The 16,145-nt window shown below is 41.5% G+C and overlaps 5 protein-coding genes across 5 annotated transcripts; 4 read left to right on the forward strand and 1 right to left on the reverse strand.

Annotated features, from left to right (window-relative positions):
- Positions 1-75: 75 nt before the first annotated feature.
- On the reverse strand, positions 76-855 carry Bfra_007544 (uncharacterized protein; the record flags this gene model as incomplete). The annotated part of the gene is made up of 2 exons (XM_037337915.1): positions 76-335; positions 408-855. The coding sequence occupies 2 exons, from the start codon at positions 853-855 to the stop codon at positions 76-78; spliced, it is 708 nt and encodes a 235-aa protein (XP_037187295.1).
- Positions 856-2,872: 2,017 nt separating this feature from the next.
- Bfra_007545 (uncharacterized protein) lies at positions 2,873-4,207 on the forward strand (the record flags this gene model as incomplete). The annotated part of the gene is made up of 5 exons (XM_037337916.1): positions 2,873-3,137; positions 3,192-3,690; positions 3,770-3,993; positions 4,083-4,096; positions 4,124-4,207. 5 exons carry the CDS (start codon positions 2,873-2,875, stop codon positions 4,205-4,207), a joined length of 1,086 nt encoding a protein of 361 aa, XP_037187296.1.
- A 1,235-nt stretch (positions 4,208-5,442) lies between these two features.
- Bfra_007546 (uncharacterized protein) lies at positions 5,443-7,333 on the forward strand (the record flags this gene model as incomplete). The annotated part of the gene is made up of 4 exons (XM_037337917.1): positions 5,443-5,632; positions 5,691-5,852; positions 5,910-7,074; positions 7,123-7,333. The coding sequence occupies 4 exons, from the start codon at positions 5,443-5,445 to the stop codon at positions 7,331-7,333; spliced, it is 1,728 nt and encodes a 575-aa protein (XP_037187297.1).
- A 1,709-nt stretch (positions 7,334-9,042) lies between these two features.
- Positions 9,043-11,538, forward strand: Bfra_007547 (uncharacterized protein; the record flags this gene model as incomplete). Its single annotated transcript, XM_037337918.1, has 2 exons — positions 9,043-10,679; positions 10,743-11,538. The coding sequence occupies 2 exons, from the start codon at positions 9,043-9,045 to the stop codon at positions 11,536-11,538; spliced, it is 2,433 nt and encodes an 810-aa protein (XP_037187298.1).
- A 3,916-nt stretch (positions 11,539-15,454) lies between these two features.
- On the forward strand, positions 15,455-16,021 carry Bfra_007548 (uncharacterized protein; the record flags this gene model as incomplete). The annotated part of the gene is made up of 1 exon (XM_037337919.1): positions 15,455-16,021. One exon carries the CDS (start codon positions 15,455-15,457, stop codon positions 16,019-16,021), a length of 567 nt encoding a protein of 188 aa, XP_037187299.1.
- Positions 16,022-16,145: the final 124 nt, after the last annotated feature.

The raw sequence follows: 16,145 nt of genomic DNA on the forward strand, positions 1-16,145 counted from the left end.
ACACATCATCAACAACTGTATTTCTTATGAAATTTAATGGTGAGCCTGGATATATGAAGTTACACAGCCGCAGTCCTACAAGTCTTCTTTGTCTCGAGCTTCCCTGATCATCCAACTCCGTTGATAGATTTCGTTTCTCCCATAAGCTTCCAGATTTATCTCTAGGTTCTCCTTCACGAACCACCCACTATTCTCATAAAAAATACGAGCTTGCGGGGTGCTAACCAAGCATATCTTTCTTCTTCCCTTATCTGCCATACTAAGTCCCCATTGTAGCAGCAAATTTCCTATTCCTTGTTTGTGGTACGCTGGGTCGACGAAACAGAGATAGAGGACTAGACAGTAAGTAGTGTACGTCAAAAAGTGGGAAATATGTCAAGGTTAAAAGATATGAGGGATTCGCTTACACATGTCTTTTTCTGAATTATAATCACGATTCTTACACTCAACTGTACTCTTCATCTTTTGCATGAATAGATCGAAGTTCATACCAGCAGGTGTCTTCCATCCCTCCTCGACCTTCTTTTTATGTTGCGCTGTGGCGCTTTCATTATCTTCTTCATTTTTCTCTCCCAAGTCTACCTCTGCGACTTCAAATTTTTTAGGTAGCGACCACCGAGCATAACCCACGATTTTCCCATCGATCTCTACTTTCCACGTAACTATAGTTTCACTCTGCATTGGATTGAATAACAACATCACGGCGGTATCATGAACCCCAGGCTCGGTGTTTCCCCATATAATTGGATATACAATATCGCTTACTTCAAAGGCCCTCGTGGTGATGGCAGCAAGTTCACGGGCATCTTGAGTTTCTGCGAGTGAAAGGATTGGGTTGGAGTTTAGTGATGTCATTTTAGGGTTAAGTTTGAGGTAACGATAATATTCAATGCGATTTGGGTATTCGATGTTTTGATGTGATATGAAAATTGTTGTTGAAGTTCGTTACAAGAATTCAAAGATAAGCTGGTGCCTACCCCCATCCTTCCGGACTAGTCCGCCAATCACATCGCAGAATACATTTTCCTTCTCGGCGAATGGGATTCTCCCTCACTTTAAGGTTAGCAACCTTGGCTTGCAGCAATTTAGACCTTTGAACGACATTTTTTGTCGAAATTGTCGCAGTTCATTGAAGTGTCCTTTCTAACCTGCTCTTGCCCTGGTGTATTGTGTTAAATTTTGTGAAAAGGAAGATCTTGCTAGCCAATCACGCGATGTTCTAGAGGTGGCCAATTACACTTGAGAAAATTCTTAGCGAAATGCGGGGTCATGTAAATGAGTTCGTCATTTATCGTCAGGGGCTATGGGTTTCCGTGATAAAACAATTGCAAAACTGTTCACGAGAATTGTGATCGTATCTCTTGAACAAATTGTCTAACTCCCATTTATAGTATATCTAATCGTAGCTAGGATCCCAAAGTTCGTGATCTATAAACAAGTGCTCTAGAATCTCTATCTCATGATAAAGCTCAAAGGTCTGTCCCTCGAACAATATGGGCTTCTATATGCTGAATTATGAATGTTTCAAAGACGCCACGTTGTATTGAGTTCATAGTTTTTGTATTGCGGACTAATAGCATTTAATATCGCCTTCCATACCATCAGTGTAATGATACGAAACAAGAACAATAATCACCTCGATGCCGATGAGGGGTCTATAATTTTCGTGTCGTTTTTCTAAATCAGAATTCGTACTTCAATCCACCATTTACACATGTCAGTGTTAGTAAGGTAAGTGAATTATCCGAAAGCTCGCTAAGACGCATACTGGACCAATCGGATGGATGTCAGGAGAGTTACTTATCGAACAGTAGTCTCCTATCATATCTTCCACGCCAATCGAAGTCGGAATGAGCCGAGTTCACTCAAAGACACTGCTCTGATTGAGGAGTCGTGTCTTATTAAGCAATTACATTTATTCTGAAAATTTCATTTGCCAGATAATCAAGCTAACTCGAGGTGGGTTCCGTGGCATGATGAACTCTGAGCTGCCAAAGTAGGTATATGAAAATAACAATACGTGACTTTATGACTCGGAAGTTTCTTTTCTTTCTTTTCCTTCTGAGGGAGAGACCATCAACTATCCTTTAACTATAGCTTGCCTCCCTGAAACCTTAGCAAACATCATATCTAAGTATTGAAGAACCTAGAGCAGTTTCCTGAGCACTGAGCCCTAGGAAGAAATAAGGCCGATGAGAAAATACGTTGAAAGCATTCAAAGCAGTCGAGAGTCCAACCCAAGTGACGGCTACAAGATTTCTTGCATGAAAATGGGGTGAGGTTATCTCAAAATTAATCGTAGGCGACTATGGATTGACCATTCATTTGATCTCTGTGACATTCCTATTTGCTGGAAGAGTCAAACTACAACAGCAACTATACTGCTGCAGTTCCGTTCCGCTGTGATTTTTTATGATACCATGAGCACGTACCGCAGAGTCGTACATGTCTCTACATCTACAAATATTCTTCTAATTCGCGCACCGATCATGCTACGGCGCTGTACTGTATGATGACTACCATAGAAAACATAGTTTACATCAATGAATTCATAGATATCCACCGTATTGTGAACAATATGCCTGGCGTCAGAAGCCGTACAGTATCTATCTACATAGACATATAAGGCTTCATTCAGACATGGAGCGATACCACTATCTTTCAACACAAAAACAACTTTCTTCATCAGTTATCAAGGAGGTTTTGATACATTCGAATTAACATTTTCCACTCGACAAACTTTGAATAAATTCATCAAGAATTTCAATTCATTGCAAAACGTCAAATATTTTACTGCAATTTACTTTGATAGATTTTCGTGCAGCCTGCCTCCAAAATAGGAAAGATGAAAAACACAAACTATGGAAAAAAAATGGATGGCAGCATGACATCCGACCAGCAAGTCCAGGACAATCAAAAGTTTCTGGAGCAGGTCTATCTTCATCCATTGACGCAATATCAGTCAAGCAATTATGTTGATCCAAGCCATGTGATGTATGACAGCCAACATTCACGGTGGATCGATCCTTCCGTGGAAGTCCTTGAACAGATTTGCCAGCGAGATGGGGGATTGAACTATCCATTGTCAGATGAAGATAATCCAAGATCACTGTATCCGGAAGTCCCAGATCCAAATGGTAAGCACAACTCCTATTCTGGGAAACTAAGAGCTTGAACTAACAGTAAAATAGCATCCACAGAGCCCTATTATGTCCACAGTGGCTTGAATAGAACAGATATCCCGGCTCTAGCCCAGCAGACGAATCCCGAAGCATCAGTTGCTCCATCTGACTCAGCAGCTGGTCAATCTGTCGCGGTCAATAACTATAATCACAACCACAACACCACGATGGGTGATGAAAGCCACGAAAGTCAGAACTTGGTCGACAGAAACATGCAGAACACACAGACTGAAGATATGAATGCAGACGCTCAATCGGATACTTCAGATAGCGAGGCTCCAGAGACCAGAAAGTCAAAGAATAAGGGAGCAACTCAGAGAAAGCGCAGACCTTGGACAACGCGCACTGAGTTCAATTATCCACGTGTTTGGATGACTGAACAAGAAATGAAGATCATAGATCCTGAATATGAGAAGAATCCTCGATTGGCCTTCAAAGATATGACAAATGCCAAGAATGGAATGAAGTCTTTCCAAATAAACTGGGATCAAGTAGAGTTACTGAACGAGTGAGTACCCTTTGTAATCTCTTTACCTCTGTGTCCCATTGCCCTCTGCTGTAAAAATCTGTTACTGACCAATCTCTAGACACCGTCGGAATGTTGCACATGAAGAGAATGAGCGTATGAAGCGCTCCGCTCCTGGAACATACGTACAAAAATTTATACCTAAGCCTTACTGTCCAAATGGCCGACTTCGGGAATGTCGTGATGAGTGGTTGAGAAGAAAGCAAACGGGAGAAGTTTCTGATTCATGGACAAATCGGATGAGACGAACGGCCGACCATAGGCGGTATAACCCTGAATTTGAGGGTAATTCCATCCAGTGATTACATAATTCTTGAGAAACCCAAACACCATGACTGGCCTTATCTCAAACCCGGTGCTTGAAGATTATCCAGATACAATCGCAGTCGTACGTTCAGGGAATGCAAATGTTTAGGAGAAAAATTATGTCATCTCTCTGAAGGAAGTCGAGAAGCCACACATCAAAAGATGTGATCCCGAAGGAAATAGGGAGGAATAAGAGGTATCGATAAGCGCAATTTCTATACAGCTTAACGATAGCTGAATAGAATTGAGAGATAAAAGGAGACTGCCTGTTCAAGATACTTCCAAAAGACCTCACACAATAGTTTCTAGTTCTTATCTAATACAACTTCCATCTATCGTCTATCTTTTCCCATGATGTCGATGGAATCGATTAATAAAATGCGAAGTGGTAATGTTGCCATATGGAACGGATTATGTCTAAAATCCATGGTTTACGTCTTTCTGCCCATTGATTTCTCTATTCACAAGACCCTGAGTGTGACATTATCCATTGGAGTTCGTAGATCATATTCTAGGAACCCTTGTATTTTTCTGCAATCATGTCTATCTTGATAGTGGCTAATAACAAAAGCAAGATCTAACATTCAGAGCAGACAAAGATCATAACTTCGAGGCCATGATAGAGATATTATTTCGCGCATACTCGCAACATTTCTTAGTATTCTTTTACAAAGATAACTTCACTGACTGAGAAACTTTGCAAACTTTTTTTCCCCGACACGAATTCAAAATGAACATTCTGTCCAGTTTCAAGTGAATGATTGTACCATTAGATACGCGAATCCGAATTAAGTGATGCATCCGCACAAAAAAGATATTATTCTATTATGTTACAATGCTTATTATTTATTTCTAGCCCTTGTTTCCCAATCCTATGGCTTTCTCAAATTTCGCTAGTGTCTTTCATCTTAGTTGGCAATGGGATGGTAACAATTATCTAGAGAATACATTCACGGCAGAGTTCCGAGGCTTCACAAGGAAGTAGATCATAGAAACTGGAATAAATAAACTAGTCACAGATTACAAATTAGATACTTGAAATGCCAAAGTCATTCAATGACTCAAATCACAAGATCCTGGCTCGCGGAGAATTATAAGATTGAAAAACAAAGATTCACTAGAATTATTCAATACAGACCAAGCAGATACCTAACGGTTTATACGGCGCGGAAAGCTGTATGCTGTGCTATTTAGAAGCATGTACTAGGTGCCGTAGTAGGTATTAGTATCTCGCTTAAGTGGCGCAGGCGCTAGCGTGTCTAGGCGGCTGCTCTACCCATATTTTTGTCACAGTACCAAAATATTTAAATGCATTTCATCTATCTTCTAGAGCATAATTTACATCTATTCAGGACATGTATAATAAACATCATTAAGCGTCTTGTGAAGTGCTTGAAAATTTCTCTACGCAACCACCAGTCAAGCAAGATGAACACTAACTTCAACACCACGAACCGGAATGGGGTCTATGACTCCGGCATAAATTCAGCAATCGATGAATACAATCTGGATGGCCACATCATAGTAGGAATACTAGGTGACCCGGCATCTAATAACGATGACGCTCAAACCAGGCTACGACTCCGAAACTCTCTTGTCACAATTTTTGAAAATGATGGTAAGCATATTTCAAACATGACGACACAAACTCCAAAACTAACTGTTAGACTCCACAGACCCATCGATATATAGATCCACGTCATTTGGAATCGACAAAATGCAAAATCTTCGAATGCAAGAGCCTCAAGTCGAAGGTCATCATATTCGAGAAACTGCTCTCCATGGATTTAACGATGTGTATGACGATGAAAAGGGGGGACGTCTTAAAAACTTGAATGGTAAGTGCGATTTTCTTTTGTTTCGGTCAAAAACTTTAGCTAATCGTCAAAATATAGAGTTAGAAACTTCTTTCGATAGTTCAAGACTGGGCGATCAGCAGCCGACACAGCAGCATGCAGATGACCAAAACCAAGGCTTCCGGAGTGGAACTGATATTCCAACTGTGCACAATATGTTAGATCTCGAGTCCACAGAGGATGATGACTGCGAGTTTGAAATCGTAAGTCCAGAGGAGATGATTCGTCTCTGGGGAATACCTCCTGCAATCAGAGGTGGTAATGACGTGTCGTCGCAAGTTGAGACAAATTTGCCTCTCAGGAATCAGAATCAACCACTTATCTTGAGTGATAATAATAGCTCACATTATCATATAAGCAACGGCGACTTGGGACGAAGATTTTATGACACATGGGATGGAACCAATTTTGATGATCGTATGGCAGGTTTATCAGGAAGCAACCAAGAGAATATTTTGGGACGTGAGCTATTAACCACAGAGACCTCAACTGGACTCGACAAATTGTGCAGTCGATATGGAATTCCTGACCTTGATAATCAAATACCAGAGTCCATCAGGCCTCCACAGTTCCCGCAAGTTCACATTCATCTCACGGATTATCCACAATCGGACGGGAATTGGACGTCCGCAAGCCATAGAATCAATTATAACGACTATCTGAATACTGATCGATCTTCAGAATACAGCATTGATTTGCCACAACAAACAATCCAATACTTCAATGTCAATAGTGGTGGCTATGAAAGTGGGAGTCAAAATGAGACTCATGGCAATCAGGTCCCAGTACTCCAAAAGCGATCTCAAGAAAGCCACCAACAAGGAAATCACGGCCTCGTTCCTCGAAAGCGCACCCGATCCCGTGGCACAAAGACCACACCAGTACAAGCCGGTGGTATGTATGTTGCTGGGGGTCTATCGGACCTGGAGGATAGATTTGAAATGGATGAGATCAATCGGGGTTCTCATAACCCCACCAAGAGAAACAAAGTCGCCAAAACCAAGTACGTTTCTCAGCCACGAGTCGAGCAACGTTCGTATTGTATGTCTCGAGTAAGTGTGTCATTGGAAGAGATGAAGGCCATAGATCCTGACTACGATAAACATCCCCATAGAGCATTTCTTCCAGAAAGAATGGATTGCTCGCAACAGGCTGGGATGAAAGCAATATTGATGCCCACAAGAATGATCAAACTAATTAATGCGTGAGTTTCCCAGAGAAGTTTCCAGAGGTCACTACTAACTGAAACTAGGCACCGTCAGAAGGCCAGAGAAGAAGAGAGGAAGAACTTTACTGGTCGAAAGATTCCTCGAGACTTCAAGCTTCGACCCGTCAGGCACAAGGATTTTGAAGCCTTTCAAGTGGCACGAAGAAAGGAAGAGGAAACACGATCCTATGAAAACAGGCAGAGAAGATTTGCGAATTGTAGATCTTCGAATCTTGTTCGCGATGAGAATCAATGAAATAATAATTTAACAAAGCTTATAAAGTGATTACCATCTGCAAATTACCAATGAATTGAGGCTAGTAATGGGAGTAAGACGAGTTAGTATCATAGCGAATTAAAAAGATGATTTGAATCATTTTGTCATACATAAACAGCTATTCTCGACTAAGAATAGTACTAAAATGATGAAGTAATATTGATACTCCAAGAATCAGTTACATTTACTTCAAAATCGTTTTGAATCTTTTCAAACCTCATCAACTTTCAAGTACCATGAATATTACTTACCCATCTGGAAAACAAAAATTAAAAATACGAGCCGAATTAGCAGGGGGCGAATGAACACGTGCGGATATTGTAAGAGACGCGCGTAGTAATACATACATAGTAACTCCGCAATACCTCAGTTAACACACTATACATGTCAATTATTCCGTTGAGTTGTCAGGATTTATCTAAATGTTTCTTAGTCTTCGATTCCTCTATCTTCTTTGCTGCAATGACAAGAATTCAAGAGTTCGTTGCGAAGTTATTTGGGTAGCTTCGTAGCAACACATACATTTATATCGAATCGCAAGTAATTAGACATGTCGACCCAGGCTTAAATCGCTATCAGAGATTGAAATTATGCAAGCTCTATAATCCATCTATATACTATTTTTCAAAATTTTGAGTTTCCGGAAAACATTCCATAATCCAAGGTACCCCTATACGAAACACCAAATAAAAGCCTCAAGATAAGTCACCCGCTCTGCCGACAGATTATCCGTAAATTGTCTGTCGAGTCCATCATTTGCCCCGGGGGTAAACTTTGCGCAGCTGAATTACTTGTAGGATTTTCCATCAATATTTGTCCTCTAGTTGAGCCTGGAAACAGTGAAAATGGTGAAAATCTATCTCAAAAATCTCTCATATGACCTTTAACTGAAATGAAATTTCTATACTGTGAGAAGTGGAGAGTTTGTAAACTTTCGTAAACTCATCATAAACTCTTGATGTCAGAATAGACAAACCCCGAAATGGAGAACTATGATGATTCTTGATATGTATATTGATGGCTAAAGCATAACTTTTCAAAAAGGTACTTTCATTGTACAGTATGCAATGGATGAAAGAGCTACTTGGAGGAAATAATGGACAGATTTTCAAAAAGCTGGAAACTTCAGGAAAAGTTCAATCGTCGCAACTCCTACTCCTATAGTCTAGGGCCAATCTTAGTTGCCCCTTCACTCGGTAGAATCCGTATATTCACTAGATATTTCCGTAAACAATCATCTAGATGATGTAATAAAATGCCAACTATTATCAAGTATCGACCGTATAAGTCGTTGCTATACAGCCAAGATCATATACGGTAGCTATTCAGCGCGTACGATGTAGCAAACATAGATAATAATATACGCGTGACAGAAGTAACACCGCGAACCTATTCAATGCTGTATTGAACAATGTAAACAACGTGTACAAGCATCTTTGGGCAATCATTAATAGTATCACGGTTATATGGTGACAGTACTAGGACTTCTAGTAACGGTTCTTGATGAGCATGAAAATAATACAAAAGCACCACGTTCATACTGACTTCGACTTCCAAATTACTTCATCAAATCTTTGAGTTGATAAAGACTCAACACACTTTGAAGACCATCCGAACACCATAATTGAAATCATACATACCATTATAACTTTAACAATCTTTTCAACGATCGTTTAGCAGCTTTATTAATGTCCGAATTTCCAAACAAAGACGCAATGCCTCGTCCAGAACAGATACTCGAGACCATGAAGGAGGCTGACGGAAATGGCCTCGATGGTTCAAAGAGAAGCCCAGGAACCATGCCTGAGTATGCACCTGCACCACCCCTTACCGACGCAGAACTAGAACAGTACTCATATTTGTTTGATTTCGATGCTGCGACAATGTTAGATGCTGATTGGACGGGGCAAGTAACCGAAAACTTTGATCAATGCAACGCGATCAGTTCAAATCCAGATTTGAATGCTTCCCCTTTCTCTACCAAAGAGGATTATCCGATTGTAACATCGTCCGCTTCTGCAAACCAGCCAAGCAGTGAGCAAGTTATCGTTGATACGCCACCCATCGATATTCCAGGTCTTGAAAACTTTGGATTGCGTCAAGAACAGCAAGTTGATTTCTTGAATACCTCAGATGAAACTATCCATCAGGAGATCAATTCATGGTATGCCAATGTAGGGGCGGCTCAAGCAAATTATGATGCATTTCCTGAACAAAATGTAGAGGAAAAAGCCCTCGAATTTACCGAAGAAGATCAAGTGGTATTGGATTCATTTGGACCAGCTATCGCTGATGAAATTTCTGCGAAATACCCAACCCAAGATCGATTGAACATGGCTGTTTCTCAAAGTTCGCAGGCTCCTACTGCCCAGAGTGTCGCGCTTCAAGGCTCGGAGCAATTGAGTGGCACGAGTGATACAAATAGCCTCGAAGTCCCAACTTCCAGTCGCGTTCAGCCAAAGGATAACTTCACAACCCAAAGTCAATTGGACTCGTTGGTTGAATGGACTGAAAAGAAGTATCAATCGAGTATTTGGAACTTCAATAAATACGATCAAACCTTTCTGTCAGCGCAAACCATACCATCACCACCAATGGACCATGATGAACATATCGTAAGCAATTATCAGGAATCGAAATCTCAATCATCAATTAAGATTCAGGAGTTAGCACCTGTTATGATTGTCCAGCGACCAGAATTTCGTCATAATCAAGCTGGAGCTGCTCAGAATAGATGTGAGCACAACTTATTGCGTAGCCATGAAGGATATGATGAGCCTAATCAAATCTCGCAGATGAAGAGTGAAGGTGATTGGAAATATGCTTCACTACCGCATCGGTATCCCAATTCATCCCATGGAGATTTAAATGCGGCTCAAGCCCCACAACTGTACTCTTGCCTGAAAGCATTTGGTAACAACAACATCAACGCCGGAATTGAGCTGCAACGAGCAGGCAATGACCCTACCGGTATAGAGAACAGAGTGGGTACTACTCACAATGTCCAATCTCAACGTAATGGAAATAGCCAACGTGGTAAAGCTAGCCAAGTTCCAAAGAAACGAGCCGGCTGGGAGACGCGACCCGACGCCACTAGGCCCAGAGTTCGAATGACTGAGGAAGAGTTTCAGTGGCTACGACCGAATGAAGGACCGCGTGAGGTCTTTGAAACACAAAGAAGAAAGGCCGCTGAGGAAAGATTGAAGGAAGAGGCAGATGCCGAAGCACTTGAGAAGGCGGGGATACCTAGGCCTCGACCCAAGCAGCAGAAGCCATTTAAGGGGGGTATTCACATCGAGGTGTGGGAGAAGGATAGGCTGAATGAGTAATTCTTCGCTTTGTTATCTTGTACCCTATCGCTAAATATGTACTAATTCTCATACTCTAGTCGCCGTCTTGCTCAGGGTAAGTCGGGCCGGGATCTCTTCTCTGAGAAACCAAAGCTTCGAGGAAAGAGAAAGGGACGCGGCACGTCGGAGACGGAGCTTCCACAACCAGAGTTGAAGAAATCGAGGCTACAGGAAAGAGACAACTTTGAAAATCCGCCACTAACGAGTAGCACTACCCATGGAATGCCTAACATTAGTTATACTGGAAATCATTTCGTCAACCATAACTATACTAATAACTACACGAATAATAATTACACCAGCACAATGTCTGGAAATGGCGCAACATACCCCGCAATGATCAACCATGGATATGTTGGCTCGATGTCGGGAGCTGGTGGAATGAACCCGGGAGTTATTCAGAGCGCAGATGCCAATTCGATGCCTCGATCTGGCGGTCAAATTCCTTCGATAATCCCTGGAAATTATCATAGAGCCGAACAAGCAGGCCCAGCAGACCTATTCCAAGCTCGATTCAACCACAACCAGCGTACGGGAGAGTTCCCTAGTCAAATGAGAAGTAGTACTGAAGCTAGGAACATCAGAATCATTGTGCCACCTCCACGATATAATCAGCAAGGGGATGCTTCCGGAAACCTCCAGCCTCAGCTTCAATCTCTGCAACGACCAACTGCACCAATTTTTGGAGCCGGAATGTCCCGAAATCAGCCCAGCAAGTATCCTGCACGCTCATCAATGGCTCATGTTAGTAATGACATCTCATCATATTTAGCTGAACAGAATGCGCAAGCCTTTAGGTCTACCGGTCATGTTTATCCCCAAGACCCACTCTGAGGATTGCAAGAAAGTCCTGACAGCTTGATTGATCCAATGCTGCAATGCCCAAGCTCAATTTCCAGTAACTAGTGATGTGGATGCACATACCAGAAAGCATGCCGTCAATGACTACGAGTATATCGATGAATTTGAGGACTTCCACAGGCAAGGATAATTGAGGTGGGGATGGTGTAGATAATCATGATGCACGATGGATCTTGGATGAATGAAAAACAAGATCTGATCCGACGCTTTTGAGGTGACTTTTTGTGTTTTTTATTTCTGACTTCTGAAAGTGTTTCACTTGGTGATGCCTAAAGAACTGCAGAGTATCCTGATATTTTTATGTGTGATATCGACAGCTTGGGGTTAAGAAAAGGCTACTTGTGAAGAATTTGAGTTTATAATGCTTTCGCGTTAATCTTGCGGGTCTGTATTCTTAGCAAATGTTAACAAATCATCAAATGACAGAAAAAGATGCCTACTGATAATTGAGATAATATCGTGAACCGGCAATAGCCTGGAGTCCCAAACCAGGGTACAGTGATGATGAAAAGTTCTTTGATGAAGCACGCCTTTTCGAGCTCACGAAAACGAACAGTACGGAAATGTATGGCAAGTACCATCAAATTATTCTTTAATATCCATATTCATGCATGCCCGATCCACCTTTTGGTCAAGAGCTTTCAGCATAGACAGAACTGGGGCAGACAAAGCGATTCTCATTCAGTCTTCTCTTACTTCTATATATACTGTTAAATAGTCTTCGAATTTCATCCATAAGACTCAATCCCTTTGGAGAAATTGTTCAACTGAGCTTCAATAAGAACTACTCCGTGGCGTGTTGTCAACTTTGCCGAGCACGCAAGAACATCTCCTCTCCAGAGTGAGATCTCAAGCTTCAAAGTATACACCTATAGAGCCACCTAGACCGCACTTCGGACATCGGCTCGACTTCTGCTGTCGGAGGTAAGATTTCAGGTGAACTCTTGATTCTAAATAACTCAAAAAATTCTCAACTTAAATGCTTGCACCCCGAACCTACATCTTGGTAATATTCAACAATTGAGCCCCATCAAGCCCAGTGCGATTACGATCGACAGCTTTATCAAGATGGAAATTCGCACTTAGATCTGCCATCATAACGTAGATATGGCGCATGCAGAGACTTAGGAAACAGAGGACGCAGGAAACCAAAGTTGAAGGAGCTAAAGCATTTTGAGATACCCACATACGACAAAAGTTTGCAGTGGTCGGACTTCCACCAAACCAAAAAATGAAGTGGATGAAACAGATCGCAAAAATCTTCATCATTTCAGGGGCCACCACTCGTCTTGCCGCTTTCTGTTGACCAACGCTCCGTAAATTATCTCCGACAATATGCCTGATTTCTCTGATTCATTACCATGGTTGTCTTCCCTTGCCTAAAGTCTCTATAAAGTGATGACTAGATTAGTGCATTCATAGCAGTATCATGGTGAGAACGATAAGATTCCACGTCCAGCAATGACCGAGGGCTATGAATGAGATTAGGATGTTATCCTACACCTCAACGACATACGCTTGATTGATTTCAAAAGATGACGCTTTACTGCTATGGAAGCCTGCAAGTTTAGTAACCACTAGGCACACATATCTTTCTACAAATATTGTCTTACATCCTCTCTTCGAACCCCATCTCACTTCTTCTCCTACCTGTTTCCCCCGAACGACACTTGGCCTCGACTTCAACTTCGACGCTTCCAAGTTGCGGGTATATGGCACACCACTGCCAATTCCTTCCCTCCACCTTACTGTTATTTTTAATTCGGCGAACACTTTATCCAGCGACATCATGTATTGTTTCCATTGTTGCTTTATGTATCTCTTAGTCGGAATCAAAAGGCTATGAGTGATGTGTTTGGGTGGCTAAAAACTGGTAGTTCGTGTTAAATTCTTCGAAAGACCTTCAGCAGAGGTACTGTTCGTGAGTAGTACACAACAAGATCGAAAATTCCGTGAAAGACCCACGGAATTAAAGGCGGATTGAGTTAATGAGCTGTCTATCCTATCGTTACAAATATTGATGGCAAGCCTGGACTTTATTCGCATTGAGTGTATTGAACACGAGCTGTTGATAAGATAAGCCATAGCTTGTGCTGAGTCACCAATATTTTTTCTCATTCCTATCGCTTGCCCAGCAAGCAACTCCTCTTCCACCTACATGACACTGCTTGAGATATCATTGCAAACCATGCTTATTCATTCGAATATCTTGTTTTGGATGGATCGAGATCGATTAAGGCCCTCAGTGCATACACCAAGTGGTTGTGAATTTGCCATTTCCATTGACGCTCCATTTGCTCGTTTGTGTGGGGTTGGAAGTCGAATCCCGAGGGAGTGGCAGCTGAAAACTTTCGCTATGATGTCTAGTAGTAACAACAAGCTACTTCTGGTTCTTTTTCCATTCAATGTCAGCCTACTTCGTCTAAATGTGTTCAGTCTAGGAGGATTACTTGGCATCCGCAGACTTGCCACAAGTTTTAACATTCACAATTGCACAACCTTTCCTACAAAGTAATGACTGAATGACGGATTTGCCCATGACCTTCGCAGTTGAGGGGCATCTCAAAATGAAGTGCATCGTGTGCCTTGAATCCTTTTAATTTTCGATATTTGGCGAAACTGTTCATATGAAAAGTACGGATCACTAGCATGCAGAAGAAATGATCCAGAGTATGATCGTTTGCACAATGCTGTGGAGTTCTAGAACTTATTGTTAGCTCAAGCAAGAGATTGTCATAATGCCACTCACTTGCATCATAGAAATTGTATAGGTTGGGAAAACAATTCACATTTCCACTTCAGTATCTTGATTGAAAAGTCTACAAAGGTCTGCATATTGATGGAAGAGCACTATTTGTGTTTAATGCGAAAATCCTACATACGGCTTTCCTCACTAACAAACAAAAGACGCAGCATTCACACTCTTGTTCCATGAAACAGTACAATATCTGACACCCTGTTAAAAATCTCAGAGCAAGTTATACGGCTGATTCGAGAACATTAGGAAAGAACATCACTCGGTCAACTGTTTTATTTGAAATGTTTACAGACTTTTCACACGGTCGTATTCTGTTGACTTGTTGAGACAATGGGCTGCCGTTTTCTGCATTCTTTGCAGAGTTAGTGTTTTGACATAGATGGATTTGGATTTGCTAAGATCAATCGCCGATTCATCAGCTAAAATTGAGGATTCACTCAAATCTCACCAACTCACAGAATTTCACTATAGTCTCTTTACCTCGCTACAACCATTCTTCCTGTTTCTCTGATCAATATTGCTTCTACGACCGCCTGATGCCATTTTGTCACTATCCACACTCGCAACATACACGTTTTATATCTCACCGATTATACTACTTGTCATCCACCGCTTTTCTTCCCAATTCATTCCAGTCCTTTCAAAACTATGCCATCATTCAATCTTGGGAGATATTTTTTGTGGATTTATCTGTGGGTCGACATATAGAACTTATATCATGACATGATTCTTTCGAACAAAGAGTCACAAAAAGATTATATGACTGCAAATCCGTGAGAGCGCAAGGAAAACAATCTGAAAGATTTAGTCATCATGTACACAGTGATTTGAGTAATCGCCAGGAAATTGCGATTTCGAATCATTGAGAGGTCGAGTCACAAGTGCCTAAATCTCATCACACCCAAGATTTCCTGTTAATAGCTTCAATTCCCCAGCCTTCTTTTACTCTCACATACTTTCTCCTCAATTCTCCAGAGAACAAAGATCGATAAATAGTTCAACTGAGCTACAAAAATTCCCACATCAAACAGCAAATTCAGCAACTTGAACCTCTACAGATATCAACACCCACGCTTTTTGAGTTAATCACATCAAGCACTTCATCAATAATTCGTCCACCTGAACTTTAACATGTGTTTCTCATATTCCACATCAGCTATTGCAATTCTTTGCGTTCTGCACCTCTCATTTGCTTCTGTCATCGATCGACTCGAAACCTCCTCGAGAACGAATGAGAGGATGTTACTTCTTTCACGTGGTAATTCCAGGTTTAACACCGATGTTAAAAATTCCGAGTTCTGCTTGAATTCGGCCAAGAAGCCGAGTGCCTGCATGGTCGCGTATGGTATCACCAATGCTGGGAAAAAAGACAACACCCCCATTGAAGTGGGCACATTTGCTTTCCCATGCGATGGTGATGCTCTTCTGGAAAAGTTTAACCATGAGAAATCAACACAATACTATGGTCTCAATCAGGCCTTTGAATTCATAACCTTCATAGGGAACACGAAACCAGGTTACAACAATATCAAACTAAGTATCGACAAGTACGGAGATCTGAAAGGACGAGTACACGCTCCAGTTATCAGCATCGAAGGTCACCAATTGCCCGTTACGAATACAACTATTGTAGCCAAGGACTGGGCAGATGCTAGTAATCGTTTGATATGGGTTGCTAGCTATCCTTGCAAGAATTGATTTCTGAAGGTGCGATGCGATCAGAACCATACCGATGATTTATATTGTCTTGTATGGTAATTTGTGGTATCATTGTAGGTATCTGTGCTAGCTCTAGATATCCAAAGAAATTTTCGAGGAAATG

This window comes from Botrytis fragariae (genome assembly GCF_013461495.1).
Source record: "Botrytis fragariae strain BVB16 chromosome Unknown tig00000795, whole genome shotgun sequence".
NCBI lineage: Eukaryota > Fungi > Ascomycota > Leotiomycetes > Helotiales > Sclerotiniaceae > Botrytis > Botrytis fragariae.